The 14359-nt window shown below is 41.8% G+C and overlaps 1 protein-coding gene and 1 pseudogene across 1 annotated transcript; both read left to right on the top strand.

The window, feature by feature from the left end:
* The first annotated feature begins 1793 nt into the window (after nt 1–1793).
* On the top strand, nt 1794–2555 carry LOC109921510 (annotated as a pseudogene).
* A 4640-nt stretch (nt 2556–7195) lies between these two features.
* Nucleotides 7196–9593, top strand: LOC109921508 (ferritin heavy chain A-like). Its single transcript, XM_020521533.2, has 4 exons — nt 7196–7349; nt 8232–8378; nt 8567–8692; nt 9228–9593. Exons 1-4 carry the CDS (start codon nt 7248–7250, stop codon nt 9378–9380), a joined length of 528 nt encoding a protein of 175 aa, XP_020377122.1. The 5' UTR covers nt 7196–7247; the 3' UTR covers nt 9381–9593.
* Nucleotides 9594–14359: the final 4766 nt, after the last annotated feature.

The raw sequence follows: 14359 nt of genomic DNA on the forward strand, positions 1-14359 counted from the left end.
ATAGGAGCAGAGAGCCTCTCTGCTCCTATGATGCTGCTTGGCCTGCTGTGTTCATCCAGCCCTGCACCACATTTTTAGGACTTTTTTTTTTATCTTAGTTACTGCTGACCCTTGGGTGAGGGTCTCCAGTTTATTATAACATGGGACAGTCTACCCACTGCTGATTTACCCTCTTGACTGCAGAGGGATGAGCTGGCTTTACTTGATCTAACTTTCTTCTGATGGTCATAACAATCTTTTCAAAAAAACCCTTTCCTTGTGGAAAATTTCTCCAGCCCAAACTTACTGTTTTTTAAAAGCTGCCCCACTAAACAGGCTGCTGGCTATTAAAGGCTAAGTGAGTTTATTAGCTACTAAATGTGAAGAAAGGTGATGAGCATGGTGCACTTTTTCTCACTTGAAATGTAAATTATCTAAATATTTAGCCAAACCACTGATGTTGGTAATAAGGTAGCTGACTGAGATTTCTGGCTATGTTAGTCAGCATGCACATGCCTGACTGAAACACCGGACAATGACATCACTGAGCAATAGTGTTTTGACCTGCTGTGCAGGGATGTCTAATGGCTGTGCTCCCCACCCACCCCCCAAGCTGTGAACCTCACAGTACACCGTGCCACACTTCCAAAAAATATCAAAACTACAGATACTGTAAATTGGGAACTAAAGCAGAGGTTGCTGAAAAAGCTCAGCAGGTCTGGTAGCACTTCTCAAGAGAAATCCATTAACACTTTTTTTTTGGGTTTGGTGACCCTTCCTCAGAACTGTTCTGAGGAAGGGTCACCAGGCCTGAAATGTGAACTTTGATATTTTTCTTCTTCACAGATGCTGCCAGACCTGCTGAGCTTTTCCAGTAACTTCTGCTTTTGTTCCATGTCACATGAAGAACCAGGCTAGGGGTTGCAGTTGTCTGTAAACTTTCTTATTTTGTAGAAGGTTAAATGTCGTCTGCTTTTTGGGCAGTAATCCATGAGATGACTTTCTGCTTTTGTCCCTCTATCAATTTCTATTGAGTGAAATCAAGACGGTGACTGGGTTGGCTTGATTGTGTTGGCCATGGATGAGACTGAAACTTGCTTCCTATTTCTCTCCACTTGCAGTTCTCTTACTTTTTGATCAGGATGATGTTGCCCTGCATCTCTCTGCTGAGTTCTTCAAGGAGCAGTCCCATGAGGAACAGGAACCTGCTGAGAAATTTCTGCATTCTAGAATAAACATGGAGGCAGAGTCCTCCCTCACGACATCCAGGTTGGCTTCTGCAAGCTTTGAAGATTTTGGCTTTTATGAGCTAGCTATGATTGACTGACGTCAGTCAATCTGTTCAGTCTCAGGATTGACCAAATGCTGTATGAATTGTAAGTTGCTCACCAAAACAACTTTCAGTGAATTGAAAGGAAGTTATTTCCTACTTGTGAAACAGCAGTAGGCAAGGATGGTGAGCAAATTCATGTAAGAATGACAAAATATAACTTGTCTCTTGATTTGGACAAGATGAGGTAAGTCTGAGAATTTCCAGGAGAAGAAAGCAGCAGCATCCACTTTGGAAACATCTAGATGCAGAAAATGTGGCGATGAGAATGATCCCAAGGCATAGAATAGTAAAGCGAGGAATTAATGCCATTAGTGCATATTCTATACACTTGGATTATTTCAGAATTTGCTTTCACAGCAGGGCATGCTTAGAAGATTTAAGAACAAGTTTGGAATTTAGGGGGTGTTTTTATCAAAGTAAAGTTGGTCTCTGCTAGAACATCCCCTAAGCGTGGGGATGACTTATCTTCAGATATAGACTAATGCTAGAATTATCTACTGAGTTGTGCTCTTTTTCTTCCCACTCGGCAAAACTCGTGCCAGAGCAGGATGATTGGGGCAATGGTCTGGAGGCAATGCAGAGAGCTCTGCAGATGGAGAAGGATGTGAACCAGTCTGCTGGATCTGCACAAACTCTCCTCTGACCACACAGATCCTCACGTGAGTTTCTCTTTTCCCCCTCAAAGAAGCTTTCTTGCCTTTGCTGCCAGATGTGGAAAGCAGAGCGGTGGACTTTTTATAGCAATAAATTACCATGATTTTGCAGTTGCAAGGTCAATTTTTTTTCCCAAATGTTGGAAGAAAATGATCTATGTACTCTCTGGGGAAGCTAATTATCAGGCTGTTAAAATGAAAACCTTTAAAAGGCATCACCTGGGTGCCTCTCACTCCACATAATGTGGTGGTGATGGTCCCATCTGAAATGGGAGATCATTTTCAAATGCCGTCTTTTTCTTTTTTCCCTCCACTAATTGTCTTGTCTTCCAGCTGTGTGACTTCCTGGAGAGGCACTACTTGGATGAGCAAGTGAAGATGATCAAGAAGCTGGGAGATCACATCACCAACCTGAAGAGACTGGGAGCCCCTGGGAATGGCATGGGAGAGTATCTGTTTGACAGGCTCACCCTGAGCTGAATGGGATTTAATAACTGCATTTGTTGTACATGGTGATGTTGGTCTAGTGAATGACTTTGACTTTGTTTGTGCTCTGCACAAAATTAAAATTGTGTTCACTGTGGAACTGATTACTTTGTGTAATTTCATAACTTCATTTGGTCCTTGAAGGTTTTGGCTGCTTAATATCTAACTTATTAAATCTTAGAGGTTTTTTTTTTGTTTTTCTCTCAACCTTAAATGCTTGCTGCAGTAACTTACACAATTTTGAGCCCACTGTGCAGATTGGGATTTTGAAAGCAGCATAACTGCTTTTTAGGGTGTCGTTGTTTATTTTTTTTTTTTTTTTTTTTTTGTTGTAAGCAATACTCATCGGTCTTGTGCTCACCCCAAACAATTCTGTTGGAATAGTCAATACCTTGACAGAAATCTGTCCACTTAGCTAAGTGTTAGCATTGTCCCTACCAATGCTTTTCTCGAAGCTGAGAACTGCAGATCCTACAAATCAGGAGCAAAAACTTTTTTGGGAAAACATCAAGTCTGGCATCATCTGGAGGAAAAACTAATTCTGAAGGGTTAATGGACCTGAAATAGCAAATTCTAACAAATGCTGTCAGGCTTGTGGTTTCTCCAGCCACTTGTTTTAATGCTTAGAACCTACTGGTTAGTAGATCAGTTTAAATTTGCCCATTTGCAAGAATGGAAAATTGCATCTTTCATGCAACGTCCACCTTGTTTTTTGGATTGACTTAGTTTTGAATGGCAATGTTTATCCACAATTCCCGAGTTGGTTTCTCTAGTAGCACCTTTCCATGCTGGAAAATGAAAATTTGCTTTGTATATCAGTCTCTAATCTACAATCCTAATTACCCACGTGCAAGGTGGGCACTGCTGCATGGACTTGTGTAACATGTATGACAAAGGGGGCATAATTCCTGTTACTGCTGTAGCAATATAGAGCTGTTTGAATGCTGAGGACAGCTGGTGTAATTCTAGAATTCAAGAGCCATTTGCAGAAATGAGGACTGGCTATCAGCAATTCAATTTTCTTGATTTTTTTTTAATGTAAAGAAAATGAGCTGTCCTAACTTAACCTGGCCTATGTGTGACTCCATTGTGAGTACAATAGTGGCTGGCTATTCACTATCAACTAGCCACTTGGTTGAGGGCAACGTAAGGAGTGATAAAAGCTGACCTTGCTAGTGATGCTCTCTTCCAACAAAAGTTAAGGGGGTAAAAAGTAAACTTGTATCTCATGCAGTTCAAGCCCAAAGTGATATGTCCCATATCATTTAAGAGGCAAACAATACAGCCCATGTGAAACATTACTTTTCCCCTTTTTAATGATTTTAAGAATACAAATTAAACATCGTCACTTTACACCTCTTATCTATAAAGTGCTAGGTCAAAAGAATTTTTTTTTTTCAGATCTTCCATTGTGCAAAATTGGGTTGCAGACTTTGATCAAGATCTGAATCTTGGTATTGGACCTAGTGCCCCAAGGAATGGGGCTGATATGGATTTTATTGTATTCCACACCATCCCAGAGGGGGCATTTCCATCTGTGCTAAACCTCTGTGGACAAGAGACATTATCACTATAATTTGAGGATAGTCAAAGCTGTCATCTTGAATGTTTTGTATTGACTAGGATTCTCATGTGATCATTTGAGAGGGAAATGGGAATACTGAATGTATTCCATGTAGGGTGGGGACAGTGTGGAGAGGTGTTAGACTGGATTGGGATAGTGGAGAGTACTCACAGCAAGGCCATGCAAGAATCTTGACAGCCACCAGCTCAAGGCAGCTCATGTGAGTGGTACAACATCAATAAACAGTCACTGCTTCCATACTTCCACGCTTCCACCACTGACACTCCGGGACTGCAATGTGTACGATCTAACAAATGCTGTAGAAAGTCACCCAAGGCTCCAGAGACAGCACCTTCCAAACACATGACTGTTTCCATCTACAAGGACAACAGCTCCATGGGAGCACCATCATTTCAATCTTCCCCCTCCAAACCACTTACCAGCCTGACTTAGAAATATATTGCTGTTCCTTCACTGTGGCTGGGTCAACAACTTGGAATTCCTTCACTAATTGGAGTGTGGTTCTAGGTTCTACCTACATCAAATAAAAGCAATTTAAGAAGGTAAATCGTCACCACCTTCTTGAGCAATTAAGGATGGGTAATAAATGCAAGCCCGGCTAATAATACCCCATCCTGTGAGTGAATAAAAAAGTAAAATGTGACTACTGTCCCCAACAAGAGACAATGGGACCTTAAGTTTTTTTTTTGTTAGATTTATAAATGTTATAGATGAAGGAATGGAGGACTGTCAATCAAATGATGACACTATATCAGGTAGCACATTATCATGAAAGTAGAATTCTGCAAACTTTAATGGAGTAGATAAAACTGGTAGATACAGTTCAATGAGGGGAATTGTAAATGTATTCACTTCTCACCAAGACAGACAAGTCAGTATTTTATAAACGGGGACATCGGTTGGGTTGTCAAAACTAATGATCAAAATGAAGTTAAGACAAGTGGACAGAAAAGTATTAAAACTAGTGAACAGATATAAAAACACTAAACAAAGAAACTAATTCAATGTTATTCCTGATCTCAAAGGGTTTTGAATACCTCTGGATGGAGGTTCTTTGTGAATTTGTCAAGTTGTGGTTCAACCACCTCTGGAGTGCTCAGTTCTGGCAGATTGGACCTGAAGATGGAGCGGCAGAGATTTTCCAGAATGAACTCAGAGATGAAGAGCTGGTTAAACGATGATGACCGTTTGCCCACGTCCCTCAGGATAGAAGATTAAAGGATGAAGGTAATTGAAAATTTTAAGAGGATTATTGGACTTGACAGCGTAGATAGACAGGAATTGTTTCTTCTCAATGAGTCACCAAGGGCTGAGGGTGTGGAATAGAATTACATAGCATGCAAAACAATACTTTTCACTGTAGCTCCATACATGTGACAACAATCTATCAAATTGTCCAAGGTAATGTTAGAAACTGCTTCCTCAAGGAAAGGATAGTGAATGAACACACATGCAGATGCACACATGCACGCGCACACACACAAACAGAGGATCAATTGAAGATTTGAAAACTAAGACTTTTAGATTTTTATTGGGTAAGGTTTGATGTTGGTAATCATTTCCTAATTTCAATACAGAGAAGTGTGAGGAAATGCATTTTGGGAGAAGAAGTACAGACGAGCAATATAGGCTCAATGGTACAGCTTAGAGGGGAGTACAGAAGCAGAGAAAGCTCAGGGTTCAAGTACATAATTCTCTGAAAGTGGTCAGGCAAGATGAAACTTTTATTAAGAAGACTTATAGGATCCTTGTGTTTTTAAAGACAGGCATACAGAACAAAAGCAAAGAATTGTTGCTAAACCTTTACAAATCATTGGTCAGACCACATTTGGTGTTTTGTGTTCCGTTCTGGCCACCACACTTAAGGAAGGATGTTAAAGGATGAGAGTTCAGATGAGGTTTACGAGAATGAAGCCAGGAATGAGGGATGTTAGATACAAAGATATATTAAAGAAATCGGGCCTTTTCCTCCCTGGAGCAGAGAAGATTAAAAAGTGACCTTATTGAAGTGTTCAAACTCATAAACAATTTTGTCAGGATAAAGGAGGATATTCTGTTTTCAGCAGTTAGTACATCAGTGACTAGGGGTCATAATTTGTTAGCAATTAGAGGTCAGAGTGAGATGAAGAGAAACCTCTTTATTCAGAGAGTTGTTAAGATTTGGAATGTGCTGCCTAGGAGAGTGGTGGTGGTGGATTCCATGGGAAGTTTCAAAAAAAGAGCTGGATATGTATTTGAAAGGAAAACCAAAAGAACTGTGGATGCTGTAAATCAGGAACAAAAATAAAGTTGCTGGAAAAGTTCTGCAGGCCTGGCAGCACAGATGCTGCCAGACCTGCTGAGCTTTTCCAGCAACTTTGTTTTTGTACATATTTGAAAGGGATGACTTTAGAAGGCGATGGAGATAGGGCTGGAGAGTGAGACTAGTTGTGTAGCTCTTTCAGAAGCCAGTACAGACACAATGGGCTGAATGGCCTCCTTCTGTAAGATCCTATGATTGTCCACCTCAGAAATTCTGTGAGTTTAGGGAGGAGGTTTCAACTCCTCGAGGTCGACTGGGGAGCTCCCTACTGCTGCTCTGGGTAACGACATTTCTTTCATCTCAGTCCTCAATGGCCTACTCCATATCTTTACACTGTGACCCCTGGTTCTGGACTCTCCCATCATGGGGAGCATCCTTCTTGTTTCTGTCCCATCTGGTGCCGTTACAATTTTCTATGTCCTAGGGCCAATCTCCCACCTTTCACTCCCATATCCCAGCACAACAGGCAGAAAAACTGACCCCCTACCCCCCCTCTTCATTGAGACCCTCCTGCAGTTGGTCACAACAAACTTATTTTAAAAAGGAAACTTTTCTCAATTCAGATCAATTTCTTTTACAAGGAACCAAACAAACCAGAACCTGATTGAGTGGTCCAGCAGGTTTGAGATGCTGAATGGCCTCCTGCTGTTCCAATCACAGAATAACCATCCAGACCTGACTATAATCTACACCTCTGATCAGCTCTGCTTAACACACCCACCCCCTCTCTCTAATTGGTGCCTGTATGCATGGGTGGTTCCTGATTGGCTGTCAGCAATTATCAGTCATCATTGGTGCTGCCTCTCCCTGGGTGAGTGCAGGATGTCTCAGGATTATAAATACAAGAGCTTGTGGGTGAGAGGCTCAGTTCTAGAGTTGTCTAGGTGTTTGTGAGTAGGAATAGTGAAGATGGCCTCCCAAGTGTGTCAGAACTATCACAAGGACTGTGAGGATGCTGTTAACAAGCAGATCAACCTGGAGCTTTATTCCTCCTATGTTTACCTCTCCATGGTGAGCCTTGTGGTATTGGTGGTCCTAATTAAAGTTCAGAATGTGATTATAATTGTATTGGCCCTTTAAGTGTTTTATTGGCCAAATAGTTAGCTCACTTGAGTGTTAAGTCTGTTTGTCTTTCTTTGACTGAACCCCATGAACACTTAATGTGGAAACTCTGTTCCAATATTTAGAATATATGTTGGGTTTCTGCTGGCTGAATGTTCCCAGTTTGTTGTAACTCAGCACAGCATACCCACTGGTGACTACTCTCCTGGCTGTGGAAGGCTGATCTGGCTTTCCTTCACTTTTTTTTTAGTCATAAAGCTTTTTTATTTTGGCCACAGATGCCTTCCATTTATAGATGCTCACACTCCAATCCAAATGTGTTGGGTTTTTTAAACATGCCTAATTAACCAGGCTGTTGTTGAAGACTGAGTAAGCTTATTAGCTACTCAATATGATGGTAGCTAAGTGTGGTATACTTTTTTTGTACTTGAAATGTGAATGTTCTAAATATCCAGTTAGAGTTGTGTGGAGTAGATGGTAGGACATGGATTATTCAGGTGAGTGATGTTGGTAATGTGGTAGCTGACTGATTACTGTATTAATCAACACTCCTTTCCAACTGAGACACAGGGCAATGACCTGACTGGCTTCTAGCACTGAGCAATAGTGCTTTTAATGAGCCCTGCAGGTTAAAGTCTATTGGCTGTGACCTTCATAGTCCAGCATACTACACTTATGCACTCTGTAACCAAGGTTGCAGTTGTGCTTTTGACCTGTTTCTGCAAGAGTAATACCTGTTGGTTTTTTTAAGTGAGATCAAGTGTCAATGGGTTAGTTCCTGGTTTACTTTGTGGGTGAAAGTGAAACTTGCCTCCCTCTGTCTACTTGCAGGTCTCTTTCTTTGACCGGGATGATGTTGCCCTGCGTCACTTTGCTGAGTTCTTCAAGGAGCAGTCCCATGAGGAACGGGAACATGCTGAGAAGCTGATGGCATTCCAGAATAAACGTGGAGGCCGAGTCCTCCTGCAGGACATCAAGGTTTGGGTTTTAATTCTGCTTTTATTCTACTAGATTAGAAATAACTCCATTCTGTATGGATTTGAGGTAATTTAACTCTGGCTTATGGTAATTCCATACTGATGCCCTGTTAGCCCCTCGTTCTCTTGCGTCTTTACTGGATTGAACGCTCACTGTAAGAGTGACCACCTCTTCTGTTCCACCATCAGAAGCCAGAGCAGGATGAGTGGGGCAATGGTCTGGAGGCAATGCAGAGAGCTCTGCAGATGGAGAAGGATGTGAACCAGAGTCTGCTGGATCTGCACAAACTCGCCTCTGGCAACATGGACCCTCATGTGAGTTTCTCGTGCTCTTGGCTGGCATGATGAAAGCTTCTGATTATTGCTAGAAGGTGACTGTCCTTTTTATAGCTCTACTTCTGAATGAAGCTAAATGACCTTAATTCAAATGTGTAATTGAACAGCTGTCAGAGTTCAAAAGCAGACATTGCTGAAAGCAGTGTCTGGCAGCATCTAAAAGCAGAAAGCAGTTAATGTTTTGGGTCCAGCGACCCTTCTAAGGAAGGGTCACTGGATCAGAAACATGAACCAATCCCTCTCCACAGATGCTGCCAGACCTGCTGAGCTTTTCAAACCTTGTTTTTCCTCTAGAGAATCTGCAGTTCTTTCAGTTTTAACTCTAAACTTGTACAGTTTAGCAGATTTCAGCCACTGTTCCTGCTGTTGTAGAGCAGTAACTTTATTCAGTACCATGTTGCAAGTGACTCCCTGGATAAGACTCCCTATTAGCAGGCAAGAGCACTCTTTTAAACTAAGAGACAAGTTGATACAACCTTGTTTCCAAAGGTCTGCTTATTTTTCTCCTTCACAGCTGTGTGACTTCCTGGAGAGGCACTACTTGGATGAGCAAGTGAAGATGATCAAGAAGCTGGGAGATCACATCACCAACCTGAAGAGACTGGGAGCCCCTGACAATGGCACGGGAGAGTACCTGTTTGACAGGCTCACCCTGGGGGAAGAGTGACTGAACTGACTGCAGGGAGCAAGACCATATCTGGGATGGGGGAGAAAAAAACACCTCTTTGAGACATGAGCAAGCTTGTGACTTCACAAGCTTTTTTGTTTGGGGATCATGATGTGTTTATCTTCAGATTTGGAAGAAAACACTTCAGGTGCTGATGTCTCTGAAGAATACTTTAATTGTATCAGGTAAAAATAAAAGTGCTTGAACATGAAATGGCTTGCTATATATCAAGCAACACAAACCAATAACTAACCGGTTTTGCCTCCACTTAAAACATTCTCACTTGAGTGAGCTTTGCTTCATTGTTCATATTCTATATTCTAACCCCTTCATGTGTGAAACGGTTTGCCAAAGTTCTAAAGCCTCTTGAGCCTTCACTTCCACTGTTAGACCCAAAAGGTAGGTCAGGCCACTTGTCTGTCTGCCACGTTTTCCATTCAATCTTCCACATTGACAGGATGTTAACTAGTTTCAAGTTTAATTACCACTTTCCCAATTAGCCAAAAGGCTGAGTCAACCCTCGTGGGTCTGGAGTCACATGTAGGCCAGACCAGGTAAGTTGATAGTTTACACTTCTTTTTTTTAAGAGGAAAAAAACCATCTGGTTGGCTTAATGACAACTAAGCAGTTGCATAGTTGCCATTAACATTGCATTTTATTGTTTTTGGTAAACATTACCTTCTGCCTTGATGGGAATTCTTGTCCCAAGAATATTAGTCTTGAGCTCCAGATTGACTTAGCCACTACCACTCCATCATCCCTGCCCTAAATTTAATGGGGTTGATGCTTAAATTCTTGCCTATTAAGACTGTTCTGCCCTTTACAATTCTCACCATGGGTTTTCCTTTCCTGCTTCTGTTAGCTAAACTAAGGCCATCTTTCAATTCTATTGGCATTTGCTATTAAATTACACTAACATTTTTGTGGCAATGACTCTCCTGGGAGAAGATTCCCCCTGCCAATTTCCTGTTGCAGACAGGATAACACTAATCATTAAGCTCTTAGGTGCTGAGATGAAGTGGCTCCCATTTAACTAACTGCTCCATTTTCCCCCACCCCTTAGTATCTTTAAATATTTCCTGTGGATACATTTAAGAGCATTCTTAACCAGGCTCAAATTTGCATTAAAACATGAAGTAATATTGAAACCAATATAAACTCAGTTTTAATTGAACCATCTCATTAGGTCACATTGATTTCAGTAAATGAACTTTTGTTCTCAAATTGCCAGCATGAACTTTTTCTCTCTACCTGCAGTGCAAGTGTTCAATAGCTATTACCCCTGGTCCTAACAGACTAGGGGTTGCAATCACCACCTTCTTTTGGTCTTTTCAGCTTGGCCTTCTCCAGAAGGATCCTGTACTCAAACAGGAGATCACCTGCTGCTGAGGTGCAAGGAATGATGTAACACGAGAAAGCTGAGGTTAGTCAGCCTCCAACCTTTCTCAGCCCTAAGTTGTTTTTTTTTTTTTATTTTTCCCTGACTTGGTTAAAGTCAAATTCCACATGGAATTTGTTTCTGGTGTGTAGATGTTGGTTTTTGACTAGGGTGGACGAAGTCCCAACACCAGATAATGGAGCAGCACTCAGCTTGTGATTTCAAATAAACTTGTTGGTCTATAACCTGATGCCATGTGACTCCTGACTTTACTTCAGTATCTCTTTGCTTTTTTTCCTATTTTAAAAGTTGGAATAAAGTTTGTTCATCAGAACTTCAGGATCCTGGTCTGATGCCATGATGGTATTCAAAGCTCACCAGAAAAGTGTTCAATTTTTTAACATCCTGCTTAAAATTTAATGCATTTTGATTTGAATAACTAACTAGTTGTTCGGCTCAGATTCCAATGAGTAATATCCTGTTGCGCGTGTGCGCGCCCCCCAACACACCAGCTTCAGGCTGGCCAGCTTTGGATATGCTTCATTTATCAAAGGTTTTATAGCTGCTGCCTCTTTTTTAAGTGACTACTTTTGATGGTTATTTGGTTTGAGTGGATGTAGTTGCTGGGCATGAAAAGACTTGACTGGAGAAAATCAAACACTTCAGGAAAATCTCTAGCGGAGTTTTGATTCATTTTGGCACTTAAACATAAAATAATATCTGGAGGACAACTGACATTTGATTTAGCCTGTTAAGGCTTTACCCAGAAAGACAAGTGTCTATTCATCCCTCCTTTTGTAAGAAAAACTTGGATCTGGCAGCACTCAAGGGGATTGGACAGTTTACTTCTTATTTAATCCTACTATTTACTTAATCCTTTCGGCGAAGTCAGTCCCTCACCATAGAAACAGACCCTCTAGTCCATGCTAAACAGAATCCCCAACTAAACTAGTCCCACCTGCCTGTTCCTGGCCCACATCCCTCTCCCAAACTTCCTTTATTCACGAAATTATCTAAATGTCTTGTCAATATTGTAACTGTACCTGTATCCCCCACTTCCTCTGGAAGGTATTACACAAATCACCCTTGGTAATAAAAATTACCCCTCAGTCTTTAAAGTCTTTCTCCTAGCACCTTAATGTGCCCCCCCTAGTCTTGATTCTTTCCCATCCTGGGGGAGTAAAACTACCTTTTAACTCTAACTATATTTTTTCATGCAGTGGCCTTCATGTGTCCTCTTAATCATGGTGTTCCTTGACTGTATGACCCAATAAAAACCACAAGAACTGCGGATGCTGTAAATCAGGAACAGAAACAAAGTTGCTAGAAAAGCTCAGCAGGTCTGGCAGCATCTGTGAAGGAGAAAACAGTTAACGTTTCGGGTCCAGTGACCCTTCCTCAACTCAGTTCTGAGGAAGGGGTACCGGACCCGAAACGTTAACTGTTTTCTCCTTCACAGAGGCTGCCCGACCTGCTGAGCTTTTCCAGCAACTTTGTTTCTGTTCCTGTATGACCTGAAGTTGTGATTGGAAGGAGGTCAGCTAGGTGGACCTCCAGTGAGCTCCTTGGTTAGACCAGGTTAACAGCCCTAATCTGTCAGCCAGGGCTCCTGATATAAACAAGTGTCAGGGGCTCTTTACACTAAGAGCTGGATTAGTCACAGGCTCTCCATGTAACTAAGGGTGACTGTTAACAGGATAGTGGCCCCTGCAGTTACTTCGCTCATCTTTCTCATGCAGATGACAGCATCATCCAAGCTGAGTTTGTTGGGATATGAGCAATATCCTTGTTTACAATGATGGGGTGATCGTTCCTGGAAAGGAAGCGAAGCAGAATGCCTAATTCCAGCCTGGATGCTCAGGCTCTGGTGTTGGGAATGAATTGTCTGTATTAGTGTAACCTCCGGTGTAGCTGACATGGTATCATGGTCAAAGAGATTTTGTTAACTTTGTTCACAAGATGTAGGTGTTGTTGACTGGACTGGCTCTTTTTTTCTTGCTAGTGAAAAGGTGGTGAGTTGCTGCCTTGAGAACCACTGGTCCCTGTGTGGGTAGGGATAAGCAACCACGCTTCTATTATGAAGTTCCAGCAACACAAAAGGAACACTGTTTGAAGTCAGTGTGGCTTTCACATTGGTTTCCATGTATCTACCAGTGTCTAGCTGCATTAATGCACAATTGAAGCAGCTTTAGTGGGTAACTCCTGTGTATCTTATACATTGTCTTTCTTGTTGGTGACCAGTAAGTATTTAAAGGTGGATATAGTGCCAACTACTTTGGCCTAGGTGGACTCAATCCTCATGTACTGAGGGAGCTATGCTCATCGAGGGCAAGTGGAAGGCATATCAAACACTGACTTGTACTTTGCAGATGGTGGCGAAGCATTTGAAAGTGAGATACCACTGTAGATTTCCTTGCCTCTGAGTTACTCTTAAATACTGTAGGTATATCAGGATGCGTCAGTTTCTGGTCAATAGTAACAACAGGATGTTGATGGTGGATTTATCAGTAATGCTAATGCTACTGAATTTCAAAGACTGCTAGATTAAAAACAGAGCTTTGGATGCTGAAAATCAGAAAACCAGAAATGGCTGGAAAATCTCCGTAGGTCTAATAGTACCTGTGGAGAGAAATTCGAGCCAATGTTTTGGATCCAGTGACACTTTGGAGCAGGATAATTAAATTCATTTTCTTTAGGGGAAATCTTAGAACCCAGACAGTAAGAAACAGGCTGTTCAACCCTCAGAGCATTGTATCCGGACTCCCTCTCGTACCCTAGCCCTGCATTTCCTGTGGCTAATCTACCTCGCCTGCACATGTCTAGACACTATGGGCAATTTAGCATAGCTAATCCACTTATCCTGCATAACTTTTGGACTGTGGGAGGAAACTGGAGCACTAACATGAGGAGAACATGCAAACGCCACACAGATGTGAGGTAGCAATATTAACCACTATGCCACCCCTAACATGTTCTTTGCTCACACTTTATCAGCCTAGGATGAGATGTTGTCCAGGTCTTGCTGCATCTGGATATAGATAGCTTCAGTTTCTAAGGAGTCCTAATAATGCTGAACATAGCAACCATCAACAGTCGTCCTTACTCTGTGGAGGCACAAAAAAATCTACACACTCTGGTTTCTGTTCAAGAATTGGCCAGAACAAGTTCCCAGCTACCTTGACATCAGGCATTCTGCTCTACTGAGCAATCACTTTCAAATTAGTTCACGCTTGGAATTGTTCCTCACATTCACCAATAATCTGAAGCACTTTAGTGTTACACTTAGCCCTTTACACAGGATAGAGCAGCCCTTCAATAATTATGTATGCTGTGGTTTCAAAAAATATATATAAAATGGTTGCACCCTGAAACATCTGACCTATGTAAACTCCATTCACAAAGCTACTTTACCACAAGTGGAGGGTGATTGATTGATTTGAGAAGTGGATGGAATCTACATACACCTCCAGGCAGCAGAGAGTTTCAACCAAGAGGTTGAGAAAAGAGTTCAGGTTCCATGTGAGATAACAAGGTGTAGAGCTGGATGAACACAGCAGGCCAAGCAGCATCAGAGGAGCAGGAAAGCTGACGTTTCGGGCCT

Source organism: Rhincodon typus, chromosome 37 (assembly GCF_021869965.1).
Source record: "Rhincodon typus isolate 14 chromosome 37, sRhiTyp1.1, whole genome shotgun sequence".
In the NCBI taxonomy this organism is placed as follows: domain Eukaryota; kingdom Metazoa; phylum Chordata; class Chondrichthyes; order Orectolobiformes; family Rhincodontidae; genus Rhincodon; species Rhincodon typus.

What these genes read in the sequence shown, in the direction of transcription:
- LOC109921508 (XM_020521533.2), top strand. Translation starts at nt 7,248, where the DNA reads ATGGCCTCCCAAGTGTGTCAGAACTATCACAAGGACTGTGAGGATGCT. An exon ending in CCTATGTTTACCTCTCCATG is followed by an intron (nt 7,350 to 8,231) that starts GTGAGCCTTGTG and finishes GTCTACTTGCAG; the next exon opens with GTCTCTTTCTTTGACCGGGA. An exon ending in CTGGCAACATGGACCCTCAT is followed by an intron (nt 8,693 to 9,227) that starts GTGAGTTTCTCG and finishes TCTCCTTCACAG; the next exon opens with CTGTGTGACTTCCTGGAGAG.